Source organism: Nicotiana tomentosiformis, chromosome 8 (genome assembly GCF_000390325.3).
Source record: "Nicotiana tomentosiformis chromosome 8, ASM39032v3, whole genome shotgun sequence".
Lineage (NCBI taxonomy): Eukaryota > Viridiplantae > Streptophyta > Magnoliopsida > Solanales > Solanaceae > Nicotiana > Nicotiana tomentosiformis.
In genome coordinates this window covers 27,944,253-27,966,003 of record NC_090819.1, presented here as the reverse complement: position 1 = coordinate 27,966,003, position 21,751 = coordinate 27,944,253, and the positions used below count along the sequence as shown (strand labels likewise).

At 38.4% G+C, this 21,751-nt stretch overlaps 1 protein-coding gene across 1 annotated transcript; it reads right to left on the bottom strand.

Annotated features, from left to right (window-relative positions):
• Positions 1–462: 462 nt before the first annotated feature.
• Positions 463–3,889, bottom strand: LOC104107716 (small ribosomal subunit protein uS15). Its single transcript, XM_009616592.4, has 5 exons — positions 3,700–3,889; positions 3,514–3,586; positions 2,018–2,156; positions 1,749–1,935; positions 463–694 (listed from the first exon to the last, which is right to left on the bottom strand). Exons 1-5 carry the CDS (start codon positions 3,720–3,722, stop codon positions 661–663), a joined length of 456 nt encoding a protein of 151 aa, XP_009614887.1. The 5' UTR covers positions 3,723–3,889; the 3' UTR covers positions 463–660.
• Positions 3,890–21,751: the final 17,862 nt, after the last annotated feature.

Here is a 21,751-nt window from a genome sequence, read left to right as displayed (position 1 = left end):
TGAGTCTGCATATATTTGGTTTGGTTGGACATGATATTCTTTTCCACCAAAGGGAGTTAATACCAAAAACTTAAAACCAGAGTAGCCGCACGAGTCCAGCTTATAATTTTTCCTTTAAGCATAAGCCTCAACGAATACCAACATATGCAATATATGCTAGGGGAAGTTTTTTCCGTCTAAAGCCTAAGAGTAGAGTTACCTGTGTTGAAGCCTTAGTAGACAAAATTATCCTATAGGTTGTTAAAAGAAAATTCTAGTAAAATGTTAAGGAACGGTTCCAGGCAAACACTTTGTGAAAGGAGAGGCCATTACTAATTAAACCTATTATCAACGAAAACCCACTAGCCGCGAATTAATAACTGAATGCACACTGTATTCTTTCTGTTTCTCTAAGTGATATACGGAAATATAAGCAAGCTCAATTGACGAGAATTTGGCAAGATGAGAATTTAAAAACATAGATAAGCAAAAATTATACGTACCATAAATAACAAGTCTCAATGTCAAAATCCTGAATAGGAAACTTAAATGAACCCCTATCATCCGCTCGAGTACATAATTTGTTACAATTGAAGTATCCAGGCCATGCCAAAACAACTTAAATCTAGAATTTTCAAGATATGACGACAAAGAAAGTAGCATCGCATGCCCCTGACTTCTCTATGCCACGAGAGTACTGGCAGTGGTCGATTCACTGCAAGTTAAAAACTGAAATTAGTACACAGCAATTCACAAGTAGAGGAAAAGAAGAGGGGGGGGGGGGGGGGGGGATTAACTAGGAAAACCCAGTATTAAAGTGTCTTTCACATAATTATATTTGTGCAGACAAAAGAGCTCCAACTTAGGCAGATGTCCGACTCACATGACAGGGAAGAGTAAACACTGTTGCTTCTGATTAAAAGTGTTTAACAGCTTTAAAGCTGTGATGGTGATACCATTGAGCTCCATCTTAGAATTTAGCCGTTTGCTTAAAAAGATAAAGAGCTTGCAAAAAATGTTTTTCAATCTAGAAAAACCCCACCTAAATAAACCAGAACATGAACAAGCAACCTGACAAAAACCCATACCCTGCTACTTCCCTCCCTACAAAGGACTAATGATGCCATTAGAGGACTAAGCCGCACAAACACATCCAAGCATCCTGCACCTGTCTGCAAATCTGAACGCACAGCACATGGTATGGTATCTTGTATGAAACCAAACCTTAATAATATTCAGCAAATACAGTTTGAAGGGTCGGGCAGGAAACATGAAGATTTCCATAAACTTCTCTCCATTTGCTTTCATTAATATTTGAAAGAAGAATGTATGTTCTTTTGCCAGACTAAAGCAAGAAAAAGAAGTGGTGCCTTCAGCATATATATACTGCAGTAACTATAAACAACCCATTTGAGGACAACTTATCCTTGAGACCAAATTCTTTATAGCAAGTGTAAAAATTGTTCTCTGGAACCACACAAGATCTACAACTTGAAATAGTCTATCTATTACTACACCGGAAAGAGAATAACCATAATGCATTGACAGAATCAATATTCTCCAACCAAAATAAACATTTCCACCAAATTTCCAAGGACAATTAACAGAGCATGCTTAGATAAATAAGTCAATTCATAAAAGCATTGGACATATTCACAATTTCACATATATTTGCAAATATATTTTTTGCAAATGCAACATAAAGCTTGATTAAAAAGGTGAATCAGAAGCAATTCACTAGTAGAGTCAAATAGGCAGACTGGACTTACTACTTCCAGACTGGTGGAAGCTTCTTTGTTTTCTTGTAGTAGCGAGCAAGTCGGTGAATCCTGCTCTCCACAAGAATCAATCTAAACTTGGAATCTTTGTCTTTCCTGTTTCTTTCAAGATGCTTCCTGATTGCAACTGCTTTCTTGATAAGGTGGTACAGATCCTCGGGAATCTCAGGAGCAAGTCCTAGCAAATTAAGTATCATTATTCTATCAAATATTTCCTTGAGAAACTAATACCAACAAAAAACACAATATTGAATAGGTACCATGAGCCTTCAAAATTCTGAGAATCTTGCTACCAGTTACACTCTTCACCTGAGCAATGCCATGGGAATCACGAAGAATAACACCAATTTGAGAAGGTGTTAAGCCTTTTTTTGCAAACTTGCAGATGTTATCTTCAACCTGAAACACAAGAGAATGCTGCTAGTTAAGAAACTAGAAATAAGTACAGGACTTTATCCAATCAAGTTACACATTTAAATATTTGGACATAGTTTTGAATTTTAGCAATTTCCAACCAGGTTCTGTACTGAACCTTCCGATCGATGTTCAAACAGACAGAAAAGCTCAACTGATCCTCATGAAGGGAAAAAGCTCGACCGATCCTCATGAAGGGAAAAAGCTCGACCGATCCTCATGAAGGGAAGAAGCTCGACCCTTTATATGAAGAAAACCACAAATGACCCTGGTAATGGGAAATATAATTTTCTGCTTTCTACTAAATTACAGGAAGCCAAAATGCACAAGCAATTTATATGCCACATTCTTCTACGTAAAATGGCGTATACCCTTAAAATCACTAACACAAAGAAAGGATCCTGCATTGCCTCTGTCACATTACTTCAATCTTACCTAGCATGGTTATACCATTTTTTTTTATTAGGGACCTTGTATACCTTACTTTTATCTTTTCAAGTACAGGAATATATAACTTCAGTGAATAAGAGGGAAAAGATCCATCTCTTCCACTATATGGTAGGAAATTAGTGTTACTTCGAAGAAGCATGTGGCAAGGGACAAGAATCCCAATTAATCAGGAGTCAAGTCCACCTATAACCCCATAACACACTAGCACCTTCCTTTCTTTCAACCAGTCAAACAAGGGACACAATACTGCAACCAGCTGTGGCACTTCAATAGGCACATTTACATAAAAGGCATTAAGAAAATACCATGAATCCACCATTTAAGTATTAAAAGGGAAACCTAGGGTAGCAGACGCAAGAGATTTAGACATAACTGCAAAGATAAGATGGCTGACTACTCCGCTAAACATATGAGTTGTTTTCTTAGTGGTTACACTAGAGTCCAATAGTACAACCAGTTAACAACATAATCATGATAAGCATAAATTGCCTACTTGATAACTTCCATCTTTCATTAATGTAAATGTTTCATATGACATGGAGTCCATAACAAAAATCATTACAAGCTCCAAACCTTATATCCCCTTTTCAGCCAAATGAAAGTAAACTACCTAATGCCACCAGCGCTTTAGTCTAGTGGTAAGAGCTCAACTTGTGAATGGATTCGAACCCATCCAACTCCAGATAAAAGCCTGGTATTTAAGTGGAGAAGGATAGAGGGACGAATCCATTATCCACCGAGTTTTGAACCATACGTCACGGACACCAGGGACTTCTCATTTTTAAGCAAATATATCAAGCAAATTTTTTAAATAAATGTGCAGAATTTTAAAAATTAAAACTGAAACAAGTAAATATCAAGAGGTTTTGAAATGCCAGTAGAAATTACTTACATCAGGTGCAGAGATTTTCAACCAACTTGGTGGTGTCCTCTTGTACGGAAGTGCTGAAGCCGAAATACCCTTACTGTGTAACAAGCAATATTCATAAAAAAATATACAAAAAAATATAAGTACAATGTGCCATTAATAAGTGTTATATATGAAATATATACAGAGAAAGAGAAAGAATGAACCGACCCTCGACTGTGCATACGACCCATGGTGGCTGGAGGTGGTGGTGTGCGTGTGTGTGTGTTTTGGGGGGAAGGGGGTAAGGGGGCTGCTGTCCGGTTGGCTCTGAACAAGGAAACCCTAGATTGGCGAAATGGAGAAGATTAGGGTTTTTATATGAACTCTTTATTCGCTATGGAGTCCTTCGATTTGTTTTGAATTGTGTTTTCGAACTTCGTAATAAGTACACATTACACCATAATGTTTTGTGATCTGGCGATCAGGCCCATGGGTGTAGGTAGATTCGAGGTTATGAATTTGCAAAAACGATGAGTCGGGACTTGGGATCTTAATGCTCTTAACATTATACTAGTTTCGCCCCCCGCGCAAGTATATGATTTTATAAAACAATGTCATATTATTATAATTAAAATTTTGCGTTAATAATATGTATGAAAAAATAAAGTATGAGTTTATGTAAGAATAAGTGTCTATCGTCGTATGGTAATTGTTCGTCCTCTTTAATAATATCATGGCTGATTTATCTGGTTCCTCAATTACGTCGCATCAATATCTTCAAGTTCATGTTTATCTTGAATAATTAAACTCCTTTATGTTCTCGCTTTTCTTATCAATCTTGACAAGAAAAGTGAATTATTAATATTTACTCTCTTGTAGCATTGGTAAGACGAATATTGTGGGTCATCTTTAACCTATAATATAAATACTAGACATAAACATTAAATTCAAGTATAATGCTAAATATGATTTTTTTTTTCCTTCATAATATACGTGATGCACTTTAACTGGACATGAAGTTTAAAAAAGAAAGATTTTTTTTAAATTTGTAGTTTAAATAAACCATAAATATCTGTGTGACTATAAATTATTTAATTAAGGGTGAAATAAAAAGTTTAAAGCAATATTATTTCTATATATAAAATGTGCATCGCATAAATTAGGACAAAAGGAGTAATAGATTGTGCTTCTCTCTCAAGAGACACCAAATTCACAAAAGGTCATCAATTTTAGAATAATATAAAAGTATAAATATTATTTAATCTCATGATCCCAAAACAATAAATCAAGTTTCAAGTATCGATATGATTCTTCCGAAAAAAATATTTATCATCCCTCAATTTGAAATAACCATGATATTTTTAACATAGTTATGATAGCTTTTTGATTTTTTTATTAAGCTGCGAGATAAGCATACTAAAAATGTCATCCCTATATTTAGCATGAATTTCAAGATCATCGCACATTGGATTTGCAACATAAATCATCCCTCTGACAAGTTATGAGAAGTTGTAACCGTTTTCTTCTTCTTTTTATTCAATAGTACTATTATACTTTTGCACGTTATGAAATGAATTATTGAGAGAATTATTTAGACTATATTCTCCATTTTTGCGAAAACATTTCATGAGACAGAAATTGCCACCATATTTTATCTCTGTTTATAAAACCAGCTTCATTTAATTTTCAAGCTAGGCCAACGGCAAAATTATGGCCATTGGAATTGTCATAGGTATTTCAAAGCACTGACAACATCACACAACACCATGACCACACAACTTTATCTAATTTATACCTTTAGAATGAGTATGCGATCCACGACAGTATATCCTTGGTGATGACCCAAAAGGTCATATTATGTTTTAGAACTTGAATTTGCGTTCTTAAATCTTAAAAATCTCATTTTTATCTTTCTCGATTCGCGTGCGTAGTCCGGGCATGTTTCGGAAAGCTTTTATGTTAAAAATTGATGAAAATAAGAATTTATGTCTTAAAAGTTAATTTTAGTTGATTTCGGTCAATATTTTTGGTAAAAGGGTCCGGATCCATATTTTGATAGTCCCGGTAGGTCCGTATCGAATTATGGGACCTGGGCGTATGCCCGAAATCGAATTCGGAGGTCCCTAATTTGAGTTATGAATTTTTGATGAAAATTAAAAGTTTGGAAATTATTATTTTTAAGAATTGATTGACATTTGGCATAATTAGTATCGGGTCCATATTTTAGTTTCAGAGCCCGATACAGATTTATTATGATATTTAAGACCTGTCTGTGAAATTTGGTGAGAAACGGAGTTGATTTACGTGATTCGGACGTCCAGTTGAGAAAATAAAAATTTTAAAGTGTTCTTGAGAATTTCATTTGATTTGGTGCTAAATTCGTAGATCTACGTGTTATTTTGGCAATTTGATCGCGCGAGCAAGTTCGCACGATATTTTTAAACTTATGTGCATATTTGGTTTGGAACCCCGAGGGCTCGGGTGAGTTTCGGATAGGCCACGGGATGTTTTGGACTTGGGAAAAATCTAGTTTTTTGGAGATTCTGGTGTCTGGCATATCCTTCTTCGCATTCGCGAAGGTCCTCTCGCGAACGCGAAGAGTAAATTGATGAGACAGGAATTTCTTCTTCGCGAACGTGAAGGCTTGGTCGTGAACGCGAAGCGATGGGGGCGTTACCCTTCGCGAATGCGACAAGCCCATCGTGAACGCGTAGTGTTAGGCATTGGGGAGGGGGAATCAGCCGTTCCTTCATCGCGAACGCGAGCAATGCCTCGCGAACGTGAAGGCCAGGGGGAGTAACCATCGCGAACGCGAGCTGGGTCTCGCGAACGCGAAGGCTTGACAGCCAGTACCCTTCGCGAACGCGACAGTGCTCTCACGAACGCGATGAACACTGTTGCCCAGCACTTAACAAAATCCAAAAACGTGATTTTAGCCAAAAATTTATTTTTCTCAAAAACCAAACGGTGAGAGACGATTTTTCAAGAGTCGTTTCTTCCCCAAATTGTTGGTAAGTGATTCTAAACTATTTTCTTTCAATTACTATTTTATGAATTATCAACCTAAATTCTAGAGTTTTCATGGTAGAATTAGGGGTAAGGGTAGAAACTAGGGATGTCCGAAATTTGAGGATTTAGACCCCAATTTGAGGTCGGATTCCAAAATCAACTATATATTCGGGCTCGGGGGTGAATGGGTAAATAAATTTTGGTCCCAACCTTGAGTTTTGACCAAGCGGGCCCGGGGTCGATTTTTTGACTTTTTGGAGAAAAATTTGGGAAACTTAATTTAAGCAATATAATTGATTCCTTTAGCAGTATTTGATATTATTGAGTCATTTTTGAATAGATACGAGTGGTTTGGAGGTGAATTCCAAAGAAAAAAACTGTGATTGAGAATTAAGTGGCCTTCGGAGCGAGGTAAGTGTTGTGCCTAACCCTAACTTGAGGGAATCAGGAACCTTAGATTACTTGCTAAGTGAAATTCATGTGAGCGGCGTATATGTGAGGTGACGAGTACTTATGCGCCGCCAATATACCTGCTTTCCATGTTTCTCTATTTTTTCTTATATTGTCTCTTTCATATGCCAAATTGCTACATGTTATACTAGTGTTATTTAATTTATCGTTCTTATCATGTTTACGAATTTTTTGGTGATAATTGAGTTTTTATTTCAAAGTTGAGATTGATATTATGGAACCAAATGTTGAAGTAAGGTTTGTACTTGTTATTCTATCTCCCTGTTGTTATTTATGCATTGCATTATGGTAAGGGAGAGTGTTAATGCACGAAGGGTGATGCCGTGCCATATTGTGAGTGTTAATGCACGAAAGGTGATGCCGTGCCATATTGTGAGTGTTAATGCACGAAGGGTAATGTCGTGCCATATTGTGAGTGTTAATGCACGAAGGGTGATGTTGTGCCATGATATGAGAGTTAATGCACGAACGGTGATGCCGTTCCGTTTTTATTAATTTTATGGTGAGATTGAGAGTAAAAGAACGAAGGGTGATGTCGTGCATTTTTTCTTACTGTATTCACTATTCCTGTTGATTCATGGTATATTGACTGCTCCGGTGATCATTCTGTTGTAGTTCTTTATCTTGCATTCCCCTCAGTATGTTCCCCTCCCTACATTTCCTGTTTAGTTTTTCATTTCTGTTATTTATATATACACTGTTAAATTATACAGGTTGATTTGTAGGTGCATTGCCTTATCCTCGCCACTACTTCGTCGAGGTTAGGCTCGACACTTACCAGTACATGGGGTCGGTTGTACTGATACTGTACTCTGCACTTTCTATGCAGATTTTGATACCGGCTCGGGTTGATCGAGATTTTGCTATTGGTCCGCTGTCCGGAGACTCAAGGTAGATCTGTCGGCGTTCACAGACCTTGAAGTCCTCGTCTGTCTTTTCTGTTCTACTATTTCTTTCATTCAGACAGTTGTATTTCTTTCTGACTATTACTTGTAGTAAATTCTAGAATGCTCGTGAATTGTGACTCCAGATGCGGATGGTACTAATTAATACAGCTTTATGATATTCCGCACTCATTATATTTTATCTTAGTTAAATATTGTTAATTACTGAATGGAAATAAGGAATTGATTTAATAATTCTCTAACGTTGGCTTGCCTAGCAAGTGAAATGTTAGGCGCCATCACGGTCCCGTCGATGGGAAATTTCGGGTCGTGACAATCCTTCAGTAGATCGAAGACAGCATATATGAGATATTTACTGTCCTAACATGTATTTCATTTCTTCAAAATTACAAACAATGGAGGATTACTAAAAATAAGTAAAAAAAGAAGAAATAGAACCCAATTTTGTCGCATTCTTCTTGTTTACTTTAAAATTTTTGATGTCATCTCTTTGACTATCCAATATTATAGTACAGTTGTAACGACCCGGCCGGTCGTTTTGAGTATTATAACCCCGTTCCTCCCATTTACCGCTCAAGTTATGCTTTACAGTTGTTTTATGACTTACCGGGTTAGTTGGTTCGGGCCCGGGAGGATTTCGGAGTGAAATGAGATACTTAGTCTCATAATAAAAAACTTAAGTTGAAAAAGTTGACCGGATATTGATTTATGTGTAAACGACCCCATAATTTAATTCGGATGATTCCAATAGCTTCGTATGGTGATTTTGGACTTAGGAGTGTGTCCGAAAAACTATTTGAAGGTCCGTAGTGGAATTAGGCTTGAAATGGCGAAAGTCAAATTTTTGGAAAGTTTGACCGGGGGTTGACTTTTTTATATCGGGGTCGAAATCCGATTCTGAAAATTTTAATATGTCTGTTATGTCATTTATGACTTGTGTGCAAAATTTGAGGTCAATCGGACTTGATTTGATAGGTTCCGGCGTCGTTTGTGGAAACTTAAAATTTCAAAGTTCATTAGGCTTGAATTGGGGTATGATTCATGATTTTAGCGTTGTTTGAGGTAATTTGAGGGTTCGACTAAGTTCGTATGATGTTATGGGACTTGACGGTATGTTTGGTTGAGGTCCCGAGGGACTCGGGTGAGTTTCGGGAGGTTAACAGATCATTTTTGGACTTGGCATATTGGCTGAAGACTGCTGGTTTATTTTTCTAGTTTCCTTCTTCGCGTTCGCGAAGGGGAATTTGAGGCAGGCAAGATTTGCCATTCGCGTTCGCGAGGGGGTCTCGCATTCGCGAATAGGAGCTGGATTATTCATCGCATTCGCGAAGGGAAAAAATAGTGGGCTTGGGTTTTTGCCTGCGTTCGCGAAGAGGAGCTCGCGTTCGCGAAGAAGAGCTCGGTAAAGCATCGCGTTCGCGAAGAAGAGAGGTCTCGACAGAAAGTTTAAGTTCTGACGTCCTATTTTCTATTTTTGACGGATTGGAGCTCGGGAAGAGGCGATTTTTGGGAGATTTTAAAGAAAAACAACGACGTAAGTGTTCTTAACTCATTATTGGTTAAATTACCCAAATCCATGGTTGTTTTCAACATTTAATGGGTGAATTAAGTTGGAAAGATTAGAAAACCCTCTTGGTTTAATTTGAAGATTTGAGGGTCGAGTTGATGTCAGAATTAAGTAAAATTAGTATGGTTAGACTCGTGGTTGAATGAGCTTTCGGATTTTGTAACTTTTATCAGGTGGCGGAACGTGGGCCCCATGGGCGATTTTTGAGTTAAATTTTAGATTTTTATGAAAAACTTTTATTTTTATATAGAATTAATTCCAATAAATGTTATTGACTGAATCGAATTATTTGTGGTTAGATTCGAGTCGTTTGGAGGCCAATTCACAAGGCAAAGACCTAGCGGAATAAAGAATTTCACGGTTTGAGGTAAGTAACAGTTCTAAATTTGATTTTGAGGGTATGAAACCCCGGAATATGTATTATGTGATTGGTTTTGAGGTGACGCACATGCTAGGTGACGGGCGTGTGGGCGTGCACCGTAGAAATTATGACTTGGTCAATTCCATGGAACTGTGTAGTTGAAAAATATGTTGATATCCGTACATTTTTCCCCGTATTAGTGAAATTGATCTATGAATCATGTTCAAATCATATGTTTATACTGTTGGGACCCATAGAGGTCGTGTACTTGTGAAATTATTTGCTAAATTATTATTTTGCACTCAGTCACAGTTCTATTTGCACATTTTTACCCCAGTCTCTCTTATTCATTATTGATGCATCATATCATTATTGTCACGACCCAAGACGATGGGCCACGTCGGGCACCCGGTACCTTACTCAACCGAGTACCAACATAACGTATCTTTTCGTATCATACTATCATAGATAACTCAGCCGGAGAGGCTGCCGTGAGATAGGTAGAATACAATATGTAATACCAACTTATACATAAGACAAATGGGCCTATAAGGCCAACATAACCACTCGTACACTGAACATAGGCCGACAAGGCCATACAATCTTTTACGTACATGACATCTGTGTACAAGCCTATAAGAATACATAATTTTCATAAGGGTAGGGACAAAGCCCCGCCATACCAAACAATACACATCTAAATCATACTGACCAAACAAGAAACTCTGGAGCAAATAGAATGCACCAACATCTTTCCCTGAGCTGATCGCCTACTTGGAGGAATCTCGACCTGTCTATCGAGACCTGCGGTCATAAAACGCAATGTCCCCAGGCAAAAGGGACGTTAGTACAAATAATGTACCGAGTATGTAAGGCAATATACTGAAAGCTGAAACTGAACTGATAATATAATAACTGAAAGTAACTCGAAGTCAAAGATAATCTGAAGATATGCTCACATGCTGATACTGACTCACTTTCTCAATATAGTAAGTAAAATAGTTGTTCGGCCTCTCTCTCTCTCTCTCTCTCTCTATATATATATATATATATATGGCCGAGATACAGAGCCTAGTATGGCCGAGCGCCTATTAGCGAGCCTACTCATAGGCGCTCGGCCACAATAGGCTCGGTATATAACTTACCATCTGATCAGAGGTTGCCCAATAGGAGCCTGCCCATCGATTATAGCTCGATGGTAATGAAAATAGTATAATACTGTATATATAGGCTCTCTGCTCTCTTGACTGGAAGAATATAATACTCAATTAAATATGAAGTCCCGATAAGGAGAATACTGTAATTTATGAGACTGGGATAATGTATATAAATTCGGGAGTATGAACTTCTCTTTATGCCTCGTTATCAAATACATGTAATTACGAGATTATTCCAAAATGAAGGAAGGGCTTAGCCTTAACATACCTGGAGTAGGGAAAAATCCGTATGATATTCTTGGGAAAGGTTGCACTGTACTCCCTTAGAATCGCAAAACCTCACGTTGCTTAAGACACAATCTCGTATGAATTGTTGGATAACTCACGTTACTATTACATAAGTTCTTATATGAACTTGCTGAAGCATCCTTCATCACCTTGTAGAGATACAAAGTGAGTTTAGAAAGGTTTTTAAGCCTTTAGGTGTGGGCCCCACAGGACATGATGATTTGGCCACTAAATTCTCTTAAAAAGTGCCACCTTGCTATGTAATATAAGAGTCATAATTTGGGTCTTGATCCTTGTTCCAATTGCTGCCACATTGGCTTAATTAATCTTATCCAAATATTATAATTAATTAACCACTAATCTCTTGATTAATTTAATAATCTCCCACTATTCAATAATTAACCAATTATCCACATAATTAAGAATTATCTTAAATTACTTAAAATACCACATACTTTTACCACACTTTATACACCTTATAATCACGGTCATGTGGTACATTGTATGGCACTAGTCCATAAATACCGGGTATTATAGCTTGGACCGTATTTTATCTCAAATTGCCAAACTTCGATGAAACTCATCTTCTTCGATTTTCTTACCCTCTCACCTTCACAAATTTACTTATCACTTGTTTGAAATAACGTAATACTTACAATCCCAAAATAATCTCATTCCCGAACTTATGTCGCTTAACTTACGACGAAATTTTAACGTACAGATGTAACATCTCATTTCCGAGCTTATATCAATTTACTTATGGCGTACTTCTACGTACGAAAACATAGGGTGTAACATTATTCTCCCCTTTGGAACATTCGTCCTCGAATGTTGACTGATGCAATTATCATTTTCATAACTTATGTCTTCCGAATACTTTAGTACTTTCCTTGCCATCTAGGCAACTGCTCGGCAAATAACTCCAAAGCCCAAGGCATTCCCCATTTTAGGCCTCTTTCTCACACCACGACTTATGGTTGGAATTTTTCCAATCCCGTAATTGTTGCTACCTTCTATCATGCAACCTGTACCACTTTTTCCTTGTATGTGCGCCTATGCGACTCTTCCCTCCAGCTTTTTCCTCCAGTTTTTAGCCAATCTTTAGGCCTCACTTTGTAAACATATACAAAGCTTGACAAGATATCTCTCTAGGCATCTATAGGTATATTAAAGTTCTTCACTCGATACTTTGTCGAACCTACGAATGTTGCTATATCTTATTTCATAGACACAATTATCTATCCATATGACTTTACTGCATCTAGATAGGGCATACTATACCATAACTCTTACTTTGATTTATCGTTACTGAGGTCTGCTTCCAAACTCCAGGTTACTCTTGTTGCTTATCCTATATGTATAAGTCTCCTCATTACTGTTCATCTTAAGAATGATGGCCTAATCTCATCTCATACTTTGTGACTTTTGTCCATCCATTGTTGATTCACCTCAGTATTAATCTATAATTCACCACTAATAACTTGAAACCTCTTACGTAATCACTAGGGCTCACGTTGCATCGTGAAACATTTGAAGTGATTTTTCTGATCCACCTGGGGCGATACGATACTATACTTCCATAACCGTATTTCATAGCATCCCAATATAATTCACTTACGTGGGTATTTTAATCCTGTACAATTCTTGAAAAAACCCTTTTTTGTCACAATTACACCCTCATTCTATTACCAGGGCAGCATTCCGTCTCTTCTAAATGCTACTAGTCTTAAACTCCTTTGAGTTCATTCGGCTACACTGAGCTTTCTACAACTTAGAGAAACCATCAGCTCTCTTGTTTACATGAGCTCAATCTTGAGGACTTATCCATTCTCGTCACCTTCTTACTTTCCCTTTCTTATCCTTACTCCTGTCCTCCTAAAACCTTGTCGCTTTTCCATACTTTAGCTTGCGACCTATACATATCTATTTATACTACTCGTAACCTTCCTTCAGCTTGCTTGCACCATACATTTCCTTATGTTATTCTAGAACATCAAGCGAGATATTACATCGTCTCTAACTCTTCTTTACTCTCTTGGCTGGATCTTTCGGTACCTAGAAACCATAGGCTAGAAGATATGCTAATGACGACGCCGCTATCATTCCTGGATACTGAATCCCCGTGCTTCTAGCCTTCTATCCGAAGTATGGACTATTCACAACCCTCTGTATTTGAGTATCTTGTACGTTGTTCACCTTTACCTTACTTACCTTAAAGTCTCGCATCACATCTTCTATCTCTTTCATGACCTCTCTTCCACATAGGTATAATTGAGATCCACAACTTGAAGCTCTATTACAATACTTGCACCTCTGGTGCATACACAATCTGGTGGGGGCTTCAAACTGACTTCTTATGAGGCTCGTACTTTTATAACTGGATTTATCGTAGAGCCATTATAGAATATAGTTGTTGTGCTATCTCTCTTGTACCTCTGATATTAAGAGTGATTCTGCAATGTTCTCAATCATGATGTCTATAATTTTCTAGGTCTAATAATCAGACTCGTGATTTACTTGGTTGACGTAACTCTTTAGTTTCCTCTTCCTTCTGATCAGCCTTTATGTAGGCTTAAGCTATCTTCTGATCTGTGGCTCCTGGTATTAGTGATTACTTTAACCTTTCATGGGCGCTATGGAATATCCATGATACAATCCTTTAACAATTCAATCCTTTGTCTATGACCCGGGCTCAATTCTTCCTTCTAACTTATATCGGAATCTTCTACGGCCATATGATTGTCAACATATATGCTGCTTAGATAATACTCTGAAATCTTAAGTGCGTTCAGAACGTAACTAGCTCTGGATCATTGATCGAATAATTCCTTTCGTTCCATCTCAACTTCCTTTAAACATAGGCAATTACTTTTCCTGGTCTTTCTGCCCCCTTGTTGCATTCATACTTAGCTTATCTTAGTTCCCACACATGCCGGAATTTTTGTGCAACTCATATGGTCTCGAATATTACTTTCGATTTTTACTCTCCGTTCATTAGTCACGGTAGGTGCCACTTTCTTTTAGAGTGCATATAATTTTGTTGTGAGACTGTTGTTACATGACCCTTTCCTCTTTAGGTCACTGTGCTTAGGTTGAAGCCTTCTTCCTTATTTCCTCAGCTAGTCTTTCATTGTAGTACTTAGGAAGGACCCTTTGACTCTTGTAAAGCTGCGAGCTTACTACATTGTATAGTTGACAGAATTTTTGATGTTCTTCCTCACCTATAATTATCCGTAGTTACTTATTTCCACGCACTTGCGCTTGTAGGGTTGCTCCTGAACTGAAGTTTTGACTGTCTTCCCAGTGAGACTATCTTTTATTTCCATAACATTCATACGGTACCTTTAACTACCCTAACTCTTGTCTGAATATTTCCCAAGGGTCACGATATCATATCTGCGAGACTGAATTCCCCATGTTGAGGTTCACTATGTTCGTCTTGCACAATGTCTCCCTAATATTTATGGTACTTCTCTATTTTTCTCAATTTCTAGCACTATAAAATCTACAGAAAATATAAATTTGTCAACTTTGACAAGAACATTTTGAATGATTCCCCTTGGTTTGTTAGTGCTTTGATCAACTAATTGTAGGGACACTCCCGTGTCTTTCATTTCACCCGGTTCTAATTTTCTGAAAATTAAAAATGGAATTAGATTTATTGAAGCTCCTGAGTCACATAATGCTTTCTCAAAATGAACTCCTCCTAGAGTACATGGGATTGTGAAACTTTTAGGGTCTCCAAGCTTTTGTGGAAGCTTGTTTTGAAGGATAGCACTGTATTTTTCAGTAAGTTTTATCATAGAAACAACTTCTAATTTTCTTTTGTTGGATAAAATTTATTTTAAATATTTAGCATAAGATGGAATTTGTGTCAAAGCTTCTGTGAAAAGAATGTTAATATAAATTTCCTTTAATATTTCCAAAAATTTTGAGAATTGTTTATCAAGTTTTTCTCTTTTCATTTTTTGAGGAAAAGGGATAAATACAACTTGCGCATTCGAGTTTTCAACTTCGAGTTTTCTTTTTCCTTTATCATTTTGTTCTTTTGGCGGTTCATGAGTTATTTCTTTATCCCCACATTTACTTACATGATGCCTTGGTTGAATCTTACCTTGTCTGTTTGCATATGGATCGTTAAGAGTTTTACCTGAATGTAGCGAGATGGATTTGAGGGGCTCCTTTGGATTTTTTTCTGTGTTGCTAGGCAAGGCTCCTTGAATTTGTCCAAATATAAGAGTTGCTAGTTGACTCACCTGAATTTTCAAATTTCGAGAGTTGTGCTTTGGCCTTCCATTTTCTCATCATTCGTCTTAATGTATTTATGCAATAAATCCTTAATACTTGGAGAAAGTAATTGTTGGGATCTTTGTGGATATGGTCTAAAATTTTGCGGCCCTCTATTATGATTATGAAAATCAGGTGAACGTTGAATATGTTGCTTTTGAAGACTTTAAGAGTTTTTGGCACCATTAGGATTATTCCACTGAAATCCTGGATTTTTTTGCCATGGGACTTCCGAAAGGGTAGCTTTTATAGCCAATGGCATTTATCTGTTCATCAGTCTGATTAATTGCCAGGCATTCAGGGTTAAGATGATTCCCACCACACATGTCGCAATTGTCAGACTGGTGTGCATTACCTAAGAAAGATTTAAATTTTTGTGTTAAGGCTGCAATTTGTTGAGTTAACGTGCTCAAAGCATCTGCTTCATTGACAACCACAACCTTTTTAATTGTGACTCTTTCAGCTGGCCATTGCACTTCACTTCGATTCGAGCTCCAACGGCGTTGACAAGTGGTCTTTCGGTACTGGGTCTCAAGTTGTTGTTCTCATCTTGAAAACCAGCATCGTTGTCAATAGGTAAGGCCATTTGATTGATAGTTGGTCGTTGCTAATCCGAAATCCAAGATACTTTCGGAAACAAGCGCAAAACGGTGTGTTTTTGCAGATTCATATCAAATAACCACTGTTATCCTTAGCCCCACGGTGGGCGCCAAACTGTTTACATGAAAAACGGATAGAGTTGAATTTATACGTAGTTCTAAGAATATGTGATATAGCTTAATATAAATCATAAGGATAAATAGAAATATCAAATATGGATTGCAAAGAATGCAAAATAAACAAGGTTGGAAAGAAGATAATTTTTAGGACTAAGCAAGATGAATCAATTTATGAATCTTAAAAGAATAACTCTTGAATATAGGAGAATATGGTGCTTGAATTACAATGTAAGCAAAAAACGGTCTTTTACAGAAATGTAGCCATCCTCTTTATAGTGGAGGATCCTACTTTTAGATATAATTAAAAATACATAGTGGGAGACCCATGATAAATCAGCTTTTCCATAATTCCTGCCAGGATTCTCTCCTCTAGTGGGATTGCAATGGCTCTTGTCTATGAGCTCGATATTGACTCAAGTTTTTGGTCTTGACTCGAGCTCTCGATCTTGACTCGAGCTCGATTCTGACTCGTATCCCTGTATTGATTCGGGGTTAGTGTTGGTCGGTTTCTGAATCATAAGCTCGATAACTTTACTTTGCATCATAGTTTAACTTGGATTCGAGCTTGATAATAACATCGAGCTCGACATTAATCGGTCCTTCGGGATCGAAGCTTGGTGACTAGATTTCGGACCTCAACCCGATACTATAAGGCGCTTCTCCGATCCAATGTATTATCATTTAAACCAGTTCGTATGAAGGACTAACCGGTTTTTACTGTATACAATTGTCATAACTGAGGCATCTCCAAATCTAAGGTGCATAGTCCACTTGACCCAAAATCTCACATGTCGTGATGGCACCTATCGCAATACTAAGAAAGTCGATAACTCACAAATACCAAGCATCGTTAATTTAAAACATATCAAAATAAGCTTAAATAGTGAAGATCTCAAAATTAACTGATAAGAAAATACTGCAACTCAATACAAAATCCCCCAAAATCCGGGTATCACTGAGTACATGAGCATCTAAATGACAACATAGTCTGACTACTAAAAATATTGTCTAGAAAGATAGAACAATAAAAATAACTGAAAAGAAGGAGAGTCAAGGTATGCGGTCGCCAAGGCAGCTACCTCGATAGTTTCCAACAGATAAAGCTCTAAAGCTAGCAACCGCCGTACCCTTAAGTACCTGGATCTGCACACGAAGTGTAGAGTGTAGTATGAGTACAATCAACTCAATGTACTCAATAAGTAACAAGACTAACCTTGGGCTGAAAGTAGTGACGAGCTCAACAGATACAGTCTACATACAAATTTTAAACGATACAGAAATGTAGATATGCTTTCAAGTTTAATAGTTAAGTTTAACACAGATGAAATATGCCAGGTGTGACTTATATGAAGAATAATACATCACTATATCTACATGTCAATTATGCATGCCAACTGTAATGCGACACAGTGATAAAATCATATGCATACTCTCGGAGTATTAAATCTCACTCAGCACAATCAATCAGTCAGTCCTCCCAGTCACTCAGTCCTCTCAGTCACTCAATCTTCCCAATCACTTGCCACTCTCCCTCAACACTCGCACTCAACACCCGCAGTAGGTACCTATGCTCATTACTGGTAAGTCAGACTCAAGAGGGGCAAATCCTGCCCAAGCGCTAAAATAAGCCAATCATAGCATGAATCAATAATGCATGTTGCTGCATGCAGCCCGATACCATAAACATCACTCACAATCAGGCTCTCTACCTCACTCAGTCATCAATATCTCAAGTCTCTCGGGCTCACAAATATCATGGCAATCAGCCCAAACAATGATGATATGATGTATCAATAAATGGCAACAAAGACTGAGATATGATATGCAAATGATAGATGTGACTGAGTACATAATAGCAAATTAAGAAAGTAATTCAAGAGCAACACGACCTCTGTGGGTCCCAGCAGTACCTGCATATAGCCTAAGCATGATTTCTAATAGGAATCACAGCTCAATTCCTCTAACATATGAAGAGTACACGGATAATACTCATATTAGATGACTACACAGTACCACAAAATCGACTGAGTCATAATTTCTACGGTACACGGCCGTCACCTAGCATGTGCGTCACCTCAACACCAACCATATAACACGTAATTCAGGGATTCATACCCTCAGAACCAAGTTTAGAAATATTGCTTACTTCAAACCGTGCAAACCTCTACTCCAATAAGCCCTTGCCTTGCAAATCGCCCTCAAAACAACTTGAATCTATCCACAAACAACTCGATACAATCAACACAAGCTATAGGAATAAATTCCATATGATAAAGCTAAGTTTTTTAACAAAAGAAAAAAAGTAAACTCAAAAAGTCAACATCAGGTCCACGTCTCGGAATCCGATAAAAATAATAAAATCTGAACACACATTCAACTATACCAAAATTACTCAATTCAAATTATAACTCGACCTTCAAATCTTCAAATTAAAGCCTATGAAGTTTCTACAGTTTTCCCCAATATTTCCAACCCAAAATACTAATTAAATGATAAAAATAATGGTAGATTCATGTATAATAACCAAATCCGAGTTAGTATCACTTACCCCAATTAACTCCTTGAAAATCCCTTCAAGAATCGCCCAAATTCGAGGTCTCTAGCTCAAAATATGAAAATTGGGTTCACACCCTCGATTTTGATATTTAACACCATTGCCCAGATGCTCTTCTTCGCGAAACACAAACACTCCACTGCCAAAAGTTTCTCTTACGCGAACGCAAGTGCCCAGTTGCAAAAGCGATGACCAAACGACCCCATACTTCGCGAACACGAATCCTTAATCGCGAACGTGTAGGTCTAATGCAAGAAGTCCCCCCCATCCTGCCTCTCTTCTTTGCGAACGTGGCTCCCTTCTCGCGATTGTGATCCACAACCTCACCAAGCCTTCGCGAACGCGAAGGGAAAACTTTTCCACCCTCCCAAATACCATTCGTGAACGCGAGACCTCTCTTGCAAATGCATATAAGGAAACCAGAAACCAGAAATCTGTAGCTCTATAAGGCCAAATTCAATCCGCAATCAACCCGAAACTCACCCGAGGCCCCCAGGACCTCAACCAAACATACCAACAAGTCGTAAAACATCATACAAACTCGCTTGAAGCCTCAAATCATATCAAACAACACTAAAATCACAAATGGCACATCGATTCAAGCCTAATAAACTTATGAACTTCTAACTTCCAAAACTAATGCCGAAACATGCCAAAACTAATGTTTCTTCGCCAATTCAAAATTCCGAGCCCGGTAACCACAAAGTCAACTCTCGGTCAAACATCTCAACTTTTCAAACTTCATCTTTCTTCGTCAATTCAAGCCAAAATCATCTACGGACCTTCAAATCAATATCCAGACACACTCCTAAGTCCAAAATTACCCTATAGAGATATCAGAACCATTAAAACTACATTCTGGAGTCAATTACACATAAGTCAACATCCGGTCAATTCTTTTAACTAAGGTTTCCAACTTGGGACTAAGTGTCCCAATTCATTCCGAAAGATCCCCGGAACCAAACCAACTACCCCAACACGTCACATAATAACAAATGAGCATGTAATAAGCAATAAATGGCAGAACGAGGCTACAACACTCAAAATGACCGAACGGGTCTAGAATCACACCTAGAGTCTCAAATAGGCGTGGATATATGCTCTGTATCTCTTGCTCGGTATCTCAAGTAGCCTCTTTGACTGGATGACCTCTCCACTGCACCTTCACTGAAGCTATGTTCTTTGACCTCAACTTTCGAACCTGCCGATCCAAAATGGCCACCGGCTCCATATCATAAGTCAAATCACCATCCAACGCAACCGTGCTGAAGTCCAAAACATAAGACGTATCACCGAAATACTTTAGGAGCATGGAAACATGAAACACTGGATGAACACTCAACAAACTAGGTGGCAATGCAAGCTTGTAATCCACCTCTCCAATCCTCTCAAGCACCTCAAAAGGCCTAATATACCGAGGGCTCAGCTTTCCCTTCTTCCCGAACCTCATAACACCCTTCATGGGGGAAACTCTGAGCAGTACCTTCTCTCCCACCATGTAAGCAACATCATGAACCTTCCGGTCGGCATAACTCTTCTGCCTAGACTGTGCCATGCGAAGCCGATCCTGAAATAACTTAACCTTGTCCAGAGCATTCTGAACAAAGTCAAAACCCAATATCCTAGCCTCACCTGGCTCAAACTAACCCACCGGAGACCAACACCGTCCCCCATACAAAGCCTCATACGGAGCCATCTGAATGCTCGATTGGTAGCAGTTGTTTTAGGCAAATGCTGCAAGTGGCCGAAATGGATCCCGTGAACCCCCGAAATCCATGACACATACGCGTAGCATATCTTCCAGTATCTGAATGGTACGCTTGGACTGTCCGTCCATCTGAGGGTGGAATGATGTACTCAACTCAACTCATGTGCCTAACTCTTGCTGCACTGCTCTCCAAAACTGTGATATGAACTGCGTGCCCAATCTTAAATGATGGACACCGACATACCATGAAGGCGAATAATCTCGCATATATAGATCTCAGCCAACCGCTCTGAAGAATAGGTAGTCCCAACTGGAATGAAATATGCGGACTTTGTCAACCGATCCACAATTAGCCAAATAACATCAAACTTTCTCGAAGTCCATGGGAGCCCAACTACGAAGTCCATGGTAATATGCTCCCATTTTCACTCCGGAATCTCATGCATCTGAAGCAATCCGCCCGACCTCTGATGCCCGTACTTTACCTACTGACAATTTAAGCACCGAGCTACAAACCCGACTATGTCTTTCTTCATCCTCTTCCACCAATAGTGCTGCCTCAAGTCTTGATACATCTTTGCGGTACCCAGATGAATGGAATACCATGAACTGTGGGCCTTCTCAAGAATCAACTCACGTAGCCCATCTACATTGGGCACACAAATCTGATCCTGCATCCGCAACACCCCATCATCCCCAATAATAACCTCATTGGCATCACCGTGCTGAACTTTATCTATAAGAACAAGCAAATAGGAGTCATCATACTGACGGTCTCTGATGCGATCATATAAGGAAGACCGAGAAAGCACACAAACTAGAACCCGACTAGGCTCCGAAACATCTAACCTCACGAACTGATTAGCCAAGTCCTGAGCATCTGATACAAGTGATATCTCACCCGCCGAAATAAATGCAAGGCTACACATACTCACTGCTTTCCTACTCAAGGCATTGGCTACCACATTGGATTTTCTGTGATGATATATAATGGTAATATCATAGTCCTGTAGTAGCTCCAACCATCTCCGCCACTACTAGAAATACAGACTTTTCATACGGAAGAATTGGGGGAAAATCTGTGTGAAATTTTAATATTCCCACGACATTCCCAGGGGAGACGCTCAGTGGGAAAATGGCTGGAGGGAAAATAGTTTCCTAGGACATTCGTGGGTAATTCCCAGGGAGTTTCCCACTGAGCGTTTGGCCAGAACTTGGTGGGGTCACTAGTGTAATTTCCTACGAACGTCGTAG